Genomic DNA, 13,079 nt, shown 5'->3' with positions numbered 1-13,079 from the left:
TAAGCATTTCTGTGATTGCTTAGAATGGTTGTTCCTTTCATATAATTCAAAGGTTGTTGTGTTCAGTTGATCTTTATGGTGGAACACCAAACTTAGAGTCACACATTCCCCTTTGAATTATTGATCCACAAATTCATTGTTTGGTGTGAAACACCAAACTTAATTCTTTGCAATGCACAGAAACTACTTTACCCTTTTTATTGAAACAAATAAAAGAGACAGCAAAGGGGTATTACCTCAGGTTGGGTTGCCTCCCAATAAGCGCTTCTTTAACGTCACTAGCTTGACGGTCAGCTTCCTCAGTTGAGGTGATATTTAACCTTGTCTTTCTCCTCAACATCTCCCAAGTAATGTTTGAGTCTTTGACCATTCACAGTGAAGGTTCGTTGTGACTTCTCTTCCATGATTTCTACTTGTCCATATTGGGAAACCTTGGTGACAAGGAATGGTCCAGACCACCTTGATTTTAGCTTCCCTGGAAATAGCTTCAGCCTAGAATTGTAGAGCAATACTTTTTGTCCCTCTTCAAATTTCCTTGGGGCTATGTTGCTGTCATGCTTCTTCTTTGCTCTTTCTTTGTAAATTTTGGCATTCTCATAAGCCTCAGCTCTGAATTCTTCCAACTCTTGAATTTGCAACATCCTTCTTTCTCCAGCAGCTTTGCTATCCAAGTTTAAGAGTTTCAAGGCCCAGAATGCCTTGTGCTCCAACTCCAGTGGCAAATGGCAAGCCTTTCCATATACTAGTTGGTAAGGAGACATTCCAATTGGTGTTTTGAAAGCTGTCCTATATGCCCAAAGAGCATCATCTAGCTTAATCGACCAGTCCTTCGTTGAAGCTCCCACAGTCTTTTCCAAGATCCTTTTGAGTTCCCTATTAGATATTTCGGCTTGCCCACTTGTCTGTGGATGGTATGGTGTGGCTACCTTATGTTTGACCCCATATTTTAGAAGCAATGCCTCTAATGGTTTGTTGCAGAAGTGGCTTCCTCCATCACTGATGATTGCTCTTGGAACCCCAAAACGGCAAAAAATGTGTTTTCTGAGGAAGTTCATGACTACTTTATTATCATTGGTTGGAGTTGCTATCGCTTCAACCCATTTGGAGACATAATCTACAGCCACAAGAATGTAATTATTTGAGTATGAGATGGGAAAGGGTCCCATGAAATCTATCCCCCATACATCAAACAATTCAAGTTCCAGAATGAATTGTTGTGGCATTTCATTTCTTCTGGGTAGGTTCCCCGCTTTCTGGCATTCATGGCAGTGCTTCACTAGTTCCTTTGCATCTTTGAAGATAGTGGGCCAATAAAATCCACACTGCAACACCTTAGCTGCTGTTCTTTCTCCTGCAAAGTGTCCTCCATAAGTGGAACCATGGCAGTCCCATAAGACTTCCCTTCCTTCTTCCTCTGATATGCATCTTCTGAGTATGCCATCCGAACATTTTTTGAACAAGTATGGTTCGTCCCAGATGAAGTACTTGGCATCATTTATCAATTTCTTCCTTTGATGCTTGTTAAACTCCAACGGCAAACTCCCAGTGGCTTTGAAGTTTGCTATGTCTGCAAACCAGGGTGCTTTGTGAATTATCATGAGTTGTTCATCAGGAAAGCACTCATTTATATGTGTGCTTTGTGTGCTTCCTTCTTCACATGGTATCCTTGATAAATGGTCTGCCACCTTATTCTCTACACCCTTCTTGTCTTTGATTTCAATGTCAAATTCCTGCAACAAAAGAACCCATCTAATAAGTCTTGGTTTGGATTCTTGTTTAGCAAGTAAGTATTTTAAAGCTGAATGATCAGTGAAAACAATGACTTTAGATCCAATGAGATAGGATCTAAATTTGTCAAATGCAAAGACTATTGCCAAGAGTTCTTTTTCAGTGGTTGTGTAATTCCTTTGGTTATCATTCAAGACCTTACTGGCATAATAAATCACATGTACCAAATTGTCTTTCCTTTGTCCTAACACTGCCCCAATAGCAAGGTCTGATGCATCACACATCAGTTCAAAAGGTAAGTTCCAATCAGGTGGGGCAATGATAGGTGCAGAGGAAAGTTTTTGCTTCAAAAGTTTATAGGCTAGCATGCAATTTTTATCAAATACAAAAGGTGTATCAGAGACAAGCAAGTTACTCAAAGGTTTGGCTATTTTAGAAAAGTCTCTAATAAACCTTCTGTAAAAGCCAGCGTGTCCCAAAAAACTCCTAACTGCCTTGACATTACTTGGTGGAGGTAGTTTTTCAATGAGTTCCACCTTAGCTTTGTCCACCTCAATGCCTCTATTAGACACTTTATGGCCAAGAACTATTCCTTCTGTGACCATGAAATGACACTTTTCCCAGTTTAATACTAGGTTGGTCTCTTGGCATCTCTTAAGCACCAAGGCAAGGTGGTGTAGACAGCTAGGAAAGGAATTTCCAAACACAGAGAAATCATCCATGAAAACTTCAATAAACTTTTCGATCATGTCCGAGAAGATGGACAGCATGCACCTTTGGAAAGTGCCAGGTGCATTGCACAATCCAAAGGGCATGCGTCTATACGCAAAAACTCCATATGGACAAACAAATGATGTTTTTTCTTGATCTCTTGGATCAACTACTATCTGATTATAGCCTGAGTATCCATCCAGAAAGCAATATTAAGCATGTCCTGCAAGCCTTTCAAGCATCTGATCCATGAATGGGAGTGGGAAATGATCTTTTCGGGTGGCTTCATTGAGCTTCCTGTAGTCTATGCACATCCTCCACCCAGTGACAGTTCTTGTGGGTATGAGTTCGTTCCTCTCATTTGGCACCACAGTTATGCCACCTTTCTTGGGAACTACATGGATGGGACTAACCCATGGGCTATCAGAAATGGGGTAGATTACCCCTGCCTGCCATAACTTCATGACCTCCTTTTGTACCACTTCTTTCATGACGGGATTCAATCTTCTCTGAGCTTGAATGGAGGGTTTAGCATCCTCTTCTAACAAGATTTTATGCATGCATATGGATGAACTTATCCCCTTCAAATCAGCTAGGGTCCATCCAATGGCATCTTGATGGGATTGTAGCACCTTGATCAATTCTTCTTCCTATTCTTGGCTCAGGGCAGAGCTAATGATAACAGGATGGCTCTCATTACTACCCAAGTATGCATACTTGAGATTAGGGGGCAATGCTTTGAGCTCAGGTTTTGGTGCTTCCTTCTCTTCTTTCACTCCTTCTGGCATGCTTGGCATGGTTGTTTCAGCAGCCTTGATGTCACTAACTTCTATATCCTTGGTGAACTCCTCCTCTGCCACTTCCTTTGTTGTTTCCTCAAAGGTTTCTTGTACTGCAATGTCCACTACATCCACCCTCATGCATTCCTTTAGTGATTCTGATGGATAGCTCATTGCCTTGAATACGTTAAACACCAATTTCTCATCATGTAGTCTAAGAGTGAGTTCACCCTTTTGGACATCTATGATGGCTCCAGCAGTAGCCAGGAAGGGTCTTCCCAGGATTATCGAAGCTTTGGCTTCTTCCTCCATATCTAACACCACAAAATCGGCAGGGAATATAAAATCTCCCACTTTCACCAACAAATCCTCAACTATTCCATGAGGGAATTTAAAAGTTCGATCTGCCAATTGGAGGGCCATTCTTGTTGGTTTAGCTTCCTCAATCGTCATTCTTCTCATCATTGTTAGAGACATCAAATTGATGCTTGCCCCTAAGTCACACAAGGCCCTTTCCACCATGACTTCTCCTATGATGCAGGGGATTTGGAAACTGCCTGGATCCTTCAATTTCTGAGGCAATTTGTGTTGAATGATGGCACTGCATTCTTCAGTCAACAACACAGTTTCCTCATTCCTCCAGCTTCTCTTCTTGGTCATTAATTCCTTTAAGAACTTTGCATAGAGTGGCATTTGCTCTATTGCCTCAGCAAACGGAATGTTGATTTGAAGCTTCTTGAAAATCTCCAAAAATCTGGAGAATTGGCCATCCTTTTCTCTTTTCATCAAACGTTGAGGATATGGTGCCTTGGGTGTGTAAGGCTTCAGGACCTCTTTTTCTTTTTCTTTTGTTGCAGATGATGTAGAAGATTGTCTCTGTTCCTTGTCTCTCACATTTTCTTTTTCTTCATCCTCTGTGGTTTCCTTTGAGATCTCCTTCAGCTTCGTTCCACTTCTGAGGGTTATGGCCTTACATTCTTCCCTTGCAATAGCCTTGGCAGCATGAGAAACGCTTGGCCCAGGAGTTTGCTTAGACAAGTACTCAATTTGATTTTCTAGCTTCTGGATGGCAGCTCCTTGGTTTTGCAAGTTGGAATTTACTTCTTCCTTAAAGGCTTTCAATTCGGTTATGTCTTGACTCATGGTTGCAAGCATTCTTTCTATCCTGTTTAATTGATCTTGAAATTGTTGGTTCGGATTAGATTGGGCAGGTTGGTTATTTTGGCTATGATATGGTGGTTGGGAGTAAGTGTTTTGTGTGGCTTGGTATGATCTTTGGTTGGAGTTTTGGTATGTGGAATTGTTATGTTGGTTGTGGTTGTAAGGTTTGTGGTTTTGGGGTTGGGTTTGCTGGTTTCCCCACCCAAAGTTTGGGTGGTTTTTCCATCATGGGTTGTAAGTGTTGGAATGTGGATCATATGATTGCCTTTGTTGATTTCCCACATAGTTGGCCTCTTCCCAATCACCTCCTTCAATGCTTACTTCCTCTTGATCTTGTGTGTGTATTGCAGCCACTTGCTTTGTGTCTAATTTCCTTGTGAGCTCTGCTAGTTGCTTGGCAAACACCTTGTTTTGAGCTAGAATTGTATCAACATGGTTCAGCTCCATGACTCCCTTAGTGTTGTGTCTCTCTGAAGCATAGTAGTACTCGTTCTCAGCCACTGTCTCAATCACTTCAATGGCTTCTTCCACAGTCTTTTTCCTGTTCAATGAACCTCCTGATGAATGGTCTACAGCCTTCCTTGATTCATAAGAAAGTCCATCATAGAAAATATGCAATTGCACCCAGTCAGGGAACATGTTTGGTGGACATTTCCTTGTCAATTCTTTGAACCTCTCCCATGCCTCGTAGAGCGTCTCACCATCTTGTTGTCTAAAAGTCTGAACCTCAGATCGAAGCCTATTGACCTTTTGTGGGGGGTAGAAACGTGCTAGAAACTTGCTCTCCACCTCATCCCATGTTGTTAGGCTGTCCCTTGGGAATGATTCCAACCACTTAGCTGCCTTGTCCCTAAGTGAAAATGGGAACAAGAGTAGTTTATAGGTATCTTCTTGGACTCCATTGGACTTCACGGTGTCGCAAATTCTCAGGAATTTGGTGAGATGTTGGTTTGGATCTTCATTAGCACTCCCACCAAATGAACAATGATTCTCCACCAATGATATTAGCTGTGGTTTGAGTTCAAAATTGTTGGCCTGAATGGGTAGTTTCTGAATGCTGCTACCACAATTCCCAGAGGTTGGGTTTATGTATGAACCAAGAACCCTCCTCTCAGGAATGGCATTGTTTCCATCAGCCCTCTCATGGTTGTGAAATTCTCTATCCATGTTGAGATCTAGAGCTTCCTCAAAGTTGTCCTCAGATTCTCCTTCAGATTCCTCTTCTCTCAGTACTCTCTTCCCTCTTGCTTCCCTTCTACGTCTATAAAGGGTCCTCTCTGGTTCGGTATATGGAGGAGTTGATGCCTCTCCTCTCCTACCTGTCATACAAGAACACACCACAAGCAACAAACAAGTGGAATACTCTTGGTTAATGGAAGAGTATGGTTAGAGCAGTTGAGGAATTAATTCAAATAGTTAGTGGGTCAGTGAGTTAGTTGCTTGAATTTAAAGGCATAAAGAAAGAAAAAGCAAATAACAGAGTGCAGGAATTAAAATTCAACAAGTAACTTGAACTGAATTAACAAAAACAAGAAAAATGCTCAATCTAGTTAACTTCCAATTTGAGAATTGTCAATCGAAAACCAATCCCCGGCAACGGCGCCATAAACTTGATGCGCATAAACTTGTTATGCTACGATTTAGGAAATTGCACGAACGGCAAAATTCCTTCCGGCAAGTGCACCGGTTATCGTCAAGTAAAAACTCACAATAGAGTGAGGTCGAATCCCACAAGGATTGGTTGAATGAGCAGTTCGAATTAGAAGTTTGATTAGTTGAGCGGAATCAACTTTTAGATGTGAATTGCATAAAGTAAATGTGGCAGGAAACGTAAATTGCAAGGAATTGAAATTGCATAAACTTAAATTGCGAGAATTAAGGTGCGAAAAGGTAAATTGCTGAAATTAAAAAGGGATGGGGTGATCGCATGAATTGAAAGTGCAGAATGTAAATAGAAAGTGTAGATCAGAAATGGGGAGTTCATTGGGTGTTAGGAGATATTGAGATCTCCGAATCAAAACATTTTTATCTCTTCCTCAACCAATGCATTCATTGAATTTTGCTTGGCAATCTTATATGATTGGATCCCAATCCCTTGGCTCACCAATTCTCTCTAAAAACAAACAAATTCCCAATCCCTTGGTTTAAATGTTCATAAGAAGAGATGATGCTCGATCACTGATTATACCACACAGTTTCATGAACCACAATTTGGTAGGATTACATGTCACAATATCCATCCAAACCCCAATTCAATTCACTGTGAGAAAGCTTCTCTAGCATGAATCCATCATTCCTTTCCCAAGGTTCCGAAGGATTCCAATTATGGGTAGTTTCTTTCCCAAGACAACTACCCAATGGAGTTAGATCGAGAAGCTTTCTAACAAAATTCAAGAGAAAAGATTGAAGAAGAAGATAAAACTATTATTGATTCATTGAATTACAATAGAGCTCCCTAACCCAATGAAAGGGGTTTAGTGAATCATAGCTCTGAATTCAATTACAAAAAGATGAAAATAAATCTCAAGTGTCCAAAAAGTGCTAACTAACTTCAATTCTATCCTATTTATACACTTTCTAAATTGAGCTTCTGTTGTGTTTCTTGGGCTTTGAGGCTTTTCCTTGATTTCCTTTTGCTTTGGGTTTATGGTCCATAATCCTGATGAGGCTGTGATCCCCTTCTGTAACATTCATTGAGAAAACTTAGTGATAAACAAATAATGACACAAGACTCAACAATTTGAAGTTCCAGGCTCATCAATTCTTCAGGCCCAATCCCATAAACCATGATATTCAATTGGGTTTCATACCATAATACGTTTAAGTTGAACTTTGTGCTCAAAAGCTAACTTAAACTTCAATATATTTGGCCCAGAAACCCTTTCAAAAGTGGCGTTTAAGTTGAAGTTTAAGTTTCAGTTTAAGGTTAAACTGAAACTTAAACTTGGAATTGGAAGAAAGCAACCCAGGAGAGTAATTAATCGAACACGTTTAAGCTTCAGTTTAAGGTTAAACTGAAGCTTAAACGTGGAAATAAAGATTGCAACCCTGGAGGCAATTCTGGTCGAACACGTTTAAGCTCCAGTTTGAGGTCAAACTGGAGCTTAAACGTGGAAATGAGAAGGCAACCCTGGAGGAGCAAAAACGCCGAACACGTTTAACCTCCAGTTTGAGGTCAAACTGGAGGTTAAACGTGGGAATGAAGGAAGTAGCCCAGGAGTGTAAATGGGTCGAACACGTTTAAGCTCCAGTTTGAGGTCAAACTGGAGCTTAAACGTGGAAATGGCTTCCTGGTGCATGATATGGTTCGAACACGTTTAACCTCCAGTTTGAGGTTAAACTGGAGGTTAAACGTGGAGAAGCTCTCTTGGTGCCATTCTCATTCTGGCGTTTAACCTTTAGTTTGAGGTTAAACTGGAGGTTAAACGCCAGTTTCCTCTTTTCTCAGCTTTCATGATTCTGGCGTTTAACCTTCAGTTTAACCTTAAACTGAAGGTTAAACGCCACTTTCAGCTTTGGTGCACTTTCTTATTCTGGCGTTTAACTTCCAGTTTAAGGTTAAACTGGAGGTTAAACGCCATTTTCTGCATTATATGGCTTGGCACATGTGACCTTCAAGCTTCCTTTATTGATTTTGTTGCTTCTTTGCCTAGCCTCTTTTTCCCTGAAATCATCCAAACAATTGCATCAAAGTCTTGCAAAATTTCATGAGAATTCTTCCATTCATAGCATTCAAGTAATATAACTAAAACTCATAGAATTTGCATCAAAATTATACTGCTTGGATGATTCATTACTTTGTTGTTCATTTAACCATTCTTGGTTACTTTAAGCTCAAGAAAATGCATAAAACAACTAAAACTAACAAAAAAAAATGATAGTGAAACTAGCCTTAGATGCCTTGGCATCAAATATCTCTTGGATTCCTGATACACGACGCATGGTTGATCGCCTGACAACCGAGCGCTCGCCTGACAACCGAGCCAGCCATTCCGTGAGATCAGAGTCTTCGTGGTATAGGCTAGAACTGATGGCGGCATTCAAGAAAATCCGGAAGGTCTAACCTTGTCTGTGGTATTCTGAGTAGGATTCAATGATTGAATGACTGTGACGAGCTTCAAACTCCTGAGGGCGGGGCGTTAGTGACAGACGCAAAAGAATCACTGGATTCTATTCCGGCCTGATTGAGAACCGACAGATGGATAGTCGTGCCGTGACAGGGTGCGTTGAACATTTCCACTAAGAGGATGGGAGGTAGCCACTGACAACGGTGAAACCCTTGCATAAGCTTGCCATGGAAAGGAGTAAGAAGGATTGGATGAAGACAATAGGAAAGCAGAGAGACGGAAGGGACAAAGCATCTCCATTCGCTTATCTGAAATTCTCACCAATGGAATACATAAGTATCTCTATCTTTATCTTTATGTTTTATTCATATAACATCCATTACCATTTGAGTCTGCCTGACTAAGATTTACAAGGTGACCATAGCTTGCTTCATACCAACAATCTCCGTGGGATCGACCCTTACTCGCGTAAGGTTTATTACTTGGACGACCCAGTGCACTTGCTGGTTAGTTGTGTGGAGTTGTGATAAAGATTTGAGATTGCAACGAGCGTACCATGTTGATGGCGCCATTGATGATCACAATTTCGTGCACCATGTTTTTGGCGCCGTTGCCGGGGATTGTTTCGAGTATGGACAACTGACGGTTCATCTTGTTGCTTAGATTAGGTATTTTTCAGAGTTCTTAAGAATGAATTCTAGTGTTTCAAGGTGATGTTCTTATCATCACCAAAGCTAATTGATCTTCATCAATTTAGCTCTTGAATGCAATGTCCTGCTGAAGCTTGGCTAGCCATGTCTAATTTCTTTAGACTAAAGCTTTAGACTAACATTGCATGATTCCTGGAATTCTCATTAAGAATTTTGATACCTTTATTTTCTTTTCCACTTAATTTTCGAAAAATCCAAAAAAAATTACAAAATCATAAAAACCAAAAATATTCTATGTTTCTTGTTGAGTCTAGTGTCTCATGTTAAGTTTGATGTCAATTGCATGTTTCTGTTCTTCTTGCATTTTTTCGAATTCATATATGTGTCTTCATTAATCTTCAAGTTGTTCTTGATGATTTCCTTGTTTTGATCTTTGAATTCTCTTGAATTGAGTGTTTTGTTATATGCATTCTCATTTTGTTAGTGTCAATGGTATACAAACTGCTAAGTTTGGTGTCTTGCATGCATTGTTATTTGATTTTAGTTGCATTTTGATTATTAAAAATCCAAAAAATTTTTTTATTTGTGTCTTTTCAAGTCAATAATACAGAGAATTGAAGATTCAGAACATACTGCAGAGGAATTATACAGAAAAAGCTGGACGTTCAAAACGCCCAGTGAAGAATGACAGACTGGCGTTTAAACGCCAGCCAGAGTGCCTGGTTGGGCGTTTAACGCCCAAAAGGGTAGTGCTTTGGGCGTTAAACGCCAGAATGTGCACCATTCTGGGCGTTTAACGCCAGGATGGCACAAGAAGGAAGATTCTGTTTTTAATGCAAATTTTTTTCAAGTTTTCAAAGATTTTCAAAATCAAATCTTTTTCAAATCATATCTTTTCAATCAAACCTTTTTCAAAATCAATTTCTTTCCTTTTTCAAAGATACTTGCTAACAATTAATGATTTGATTGAACATTTTAAGTATGTTGCCTTTTCTGTTGAGAAAGGTTTATTGTTTGAATCATATCTTTTCTTGTTAGCCAAGTCATTAATTTTAAAATCAAATCTTTTTAAAATTGTTTTTCAAATCACATCTTTTTCAAAATAGTTTTCAATCATATATTTTTAAATTCTAATTTCAAAATCTTTTTCTAAAATTACTTGATTTCTTCTCCATTCTTAGTTTTCGAAAATCAATTAAGGTTTTTCAAAATGTTTTTAAAATCTTTTACTTAATTTTCGAAAATTTCTTCCTCTCTTCTCACATTCTTCTATTTATGGACTAACACTATTCCTTAATGCACAAATCGAACTCCATCTTTCTTGATAAGTTCGAATTCTTCTACTTCTGCCTTCTATTTTTCTTTTCCTCTGACACCTCAAGGAATCTCTATACTGTGACATAGAGGATTCCATAGTTTCTTGTTCTCTTCTCTTTCATATGAGCAGGAACAAAGACAAAGGCATTCTTGTTGAAGCTGACCCTGAACCTGAAAGGACCTTGAAGCGAAAGCTAAGAGAAGCTAAGGCACAACTTTCTGTAGAGGACCTAACAGAAATCTTCAAAGAAGAAGAACCCATGGCATCCGAAAATAACAACAATGCCAATAATGCAAGGAAGGTGCTTGGTGACTTTACTGCACCTACTCCCGACTTCTATGGGAGAAGCATCTCTATCCCTGCCATTGGAGCAAACAACTTTGAGCTTAAACCTCAATTAGTTTCTCTAATGCAACAGAATTGCAAGTTCCATGGACTTCCATTGGAAGATCCTCATCAGTTCTTAGCTGAATTCTTGCAAATCTGTGACACTTTCAAGACTAATGGGGTTGACCCTGAGGTCTACAGACTTATGCTATTCCCTTTTGCTGTAAGAGACAGAGCTAGGATATGGTTGGACTCACAACCTAAAGAAAACCTGAACTCTTGGGAAAAGCTAGTCAATGCCTTCTTGGCAAAGTTCTTTCCACCTCAAAAATTGAGTAAGCTTAGAGTGGAAATCCAAAACTTCAGACAGAAGGAAGGAGAATCCCTCTATGAAGCTTGGGAAAGATACAAACAATTGATCAGAAAGTGTCCCTCTGACATGCTTTCTGAATGGAGCATCATAGGTATTTTCTATAATGGTCTCTCTAAACTGTCCAAGATGTCTTTGGATAGCTCTGCTGGAGGATCTCTTCATCTGAAGAAGACGCCTACAGAAGCTCAAGAGCTCATTGAAATAGTTGCAAATAACCAATTCATGTATACTTCTGAAAGAAATCCTGTGAACAATGGGACAAGTCAGAAGAAAGGAGTTCTTGAGATTGATACTCTGAATGCCATCTTGGCTCAGAATAAAATATTGACTCAGCAAGTCAATTTGATTTCTCAAAGTCTGTCTGGAATGCAAAATGCACCAAGCAGTACTAAGGATGCTTCATCTGAAGAAGAAGCTTATGATCCTGAGAACCCTTCAATGGAAGAGGTGAATTACATGGGAGAACCCTATGGAAACACCTATAATTCTTCTTGGAAAAATCACCCAAATCTCTCATGGAAGGATCAACAGAGACCTCAACAAGGTTTCAACAATAATAATGGTGGAAGAAACAGGTTTAACAATGGCAAGCCTTTTCCATCATCTTCCCAGCAACAGACAGAGAATTCTAAGCAGAACCACTCTAACTTAGCAACCATGGTCTCTGACCTGATCAAAACCACTCAAAGTTTCATGACTGAAACAAGGTCCTCCATTAGGAATTTGGAGGCACAATTGGGACAGCTGAGCAAGAAAATTACTGAACTCCCTCCTAGTACTTTTCCAAGCAATACAGAAGAAAATCCAAAAGGAGAGTGCAAGGCCATCAACATGGCCGAACTTGGAGAGGATGAAGAGGCAGTGAACGCCATTGAGGAAGACCTCAATGGATGTCCACTGACCTCCAATGAGTTCCCTAATAAGGAACCATGGGAATCTGAGGCTCACACTGAGACTATAGAGATTCCATTGGATTTACTTCTGCCATTCATGAGCTATGATGAGTATTCTTCCTCTGAAGAGGATGAGTATGTCACTGAAGAGCAAGTTGCTAAATACCTTGGAGCAATCATGAAGCTAAATGACAAGTTATTTAGTAATGAGACTTGGGAGAACGAACCTCCTTTGCTCACCAAAGAACTGGATGACTTGTCTAGGCAGAAATTACCTCAAAAGAGACAAGATCCTGGGAAGTTTTCAATACCTTGTACCATAGGCACCATGACCTTCAAGAAGGCTCTGTGTGACTTAGGATCAAGTGTAAACCTCATGCCTCTCTCTGTAATGGAGAAGCTAGGGATCTTTGAGGTACAAGCTGCAAGAATCTCACTAGAGATGGCAGACAATTCAAGAAAACAAGCTTATGGACTTGTAGAGGATGTTTTGGTGAAGATTGAAGACCATTACATCCCTGCTGATTTCATAGTCCTAGAGACTGGGAAGTGCATGGATGAATCCATCATCCTTGGCAAACCCTTCCTAGCCACAGCAAAGGCTGTGATTGATGTGGACAGAGGAGAATTGATCATTCAAGTGAATGAAGAATCCTTTGTGTTTAAGGCTCAAGGATATCCCTCTGTCACCATGGAGAGGAAGCATGAAAAGCTTCTCTCAAAACAGAGTCAAACAGAGCCCCCACAGTCAAACTCTAAGTTTGGTGTTGGGAGGCCACAACCAAACTCTAAGTTTGGTGTTGAACCCCCACATTTAAACTCTAAGTTTGGTGTTGGGAGGTTCCAACATTGCTCTGAGCATTTGTGAGGCTCCATGAGAGCCCACTGTCAAGCTACTGACATTAAAAAAGCGCTTGTTGGGAGGCAACCCAATGTTATATTTTATCTAGTTTCCTTTGTTATTTTATGTTTTCTGTAGGTTGATGATCATGAGAAGTCACAAAATCAATTGAAAAAGCAAAAACAGAATGAAAAACAGGAAGAAAAATAGCACACCCTGGAGGAAGAACCT

General features: G+C 39.9%; 1 protein-coding gene and 2 non-coding genes across 3 annotated transcripts; 1 reads left to right on the top strand and 2 right to left on the bottom strand.

Annotated features, from left to right (window-relative positions):
• Window positions 1–299: 299 nt before the first annotated feature.
• LOC130957049 (uncharacterized) lies at window positions 300–761 on the bottom strand. Its single transcript, XM_057883951.1, has one exon. The coding sequence runs from the start codon at window positions 759–761 to the stop codon at window positions 300–302; it is 462 nt and encodes a 153-aa protein (XP_057739934.1).
• A 4,255-nt stretch (window positions 762–5,016) lies between these two features.
• On the top strand, window positions 5,017–5,120 carry LOC130958906 (small nucleolar RNA R71). The gene has a single exon (XR_009078008.1). It is a non-coding gene; the product is annotated as a small nucleolar RNA R71 (small nucleolar RNA).
• Window positions 5,121–11,078: 5,958 nt separating this feature from the next.
• LOC130958321 (small nucleolar RNA R71) lies at window positions 11,079–11,186 on the bottom strand. Its single transcript, XR_009077449.1, has one exon. It is a non-coding gene; the product is annotated as a small nucleolar RNA R71 (small nucleolar RNA).
• Between the last annotated feature and the right edge of the window lie 1,893 nt (window positions 11,187–13,079).

Source organism: Arachis stenosperma, chromosome 10 (genome assembly GCF_014773155.1).
Source record: "Arachis stenosperma cultivar V10309 chromosome 10, arast.V10309.gnm1.PFL2, whole genome shotgun sequence".
Lineage (NCBI taxonomy): Eukaryota > Viridiplantae > Streptophyta > Magnoliopsida > Fabales > Fabaceae > Arachis > Arachis stenosperma.
Note: the sequence above shows the minus strand (reverse complement) of the source record. Positions and strands in the feature narration are given on the sequence as shown.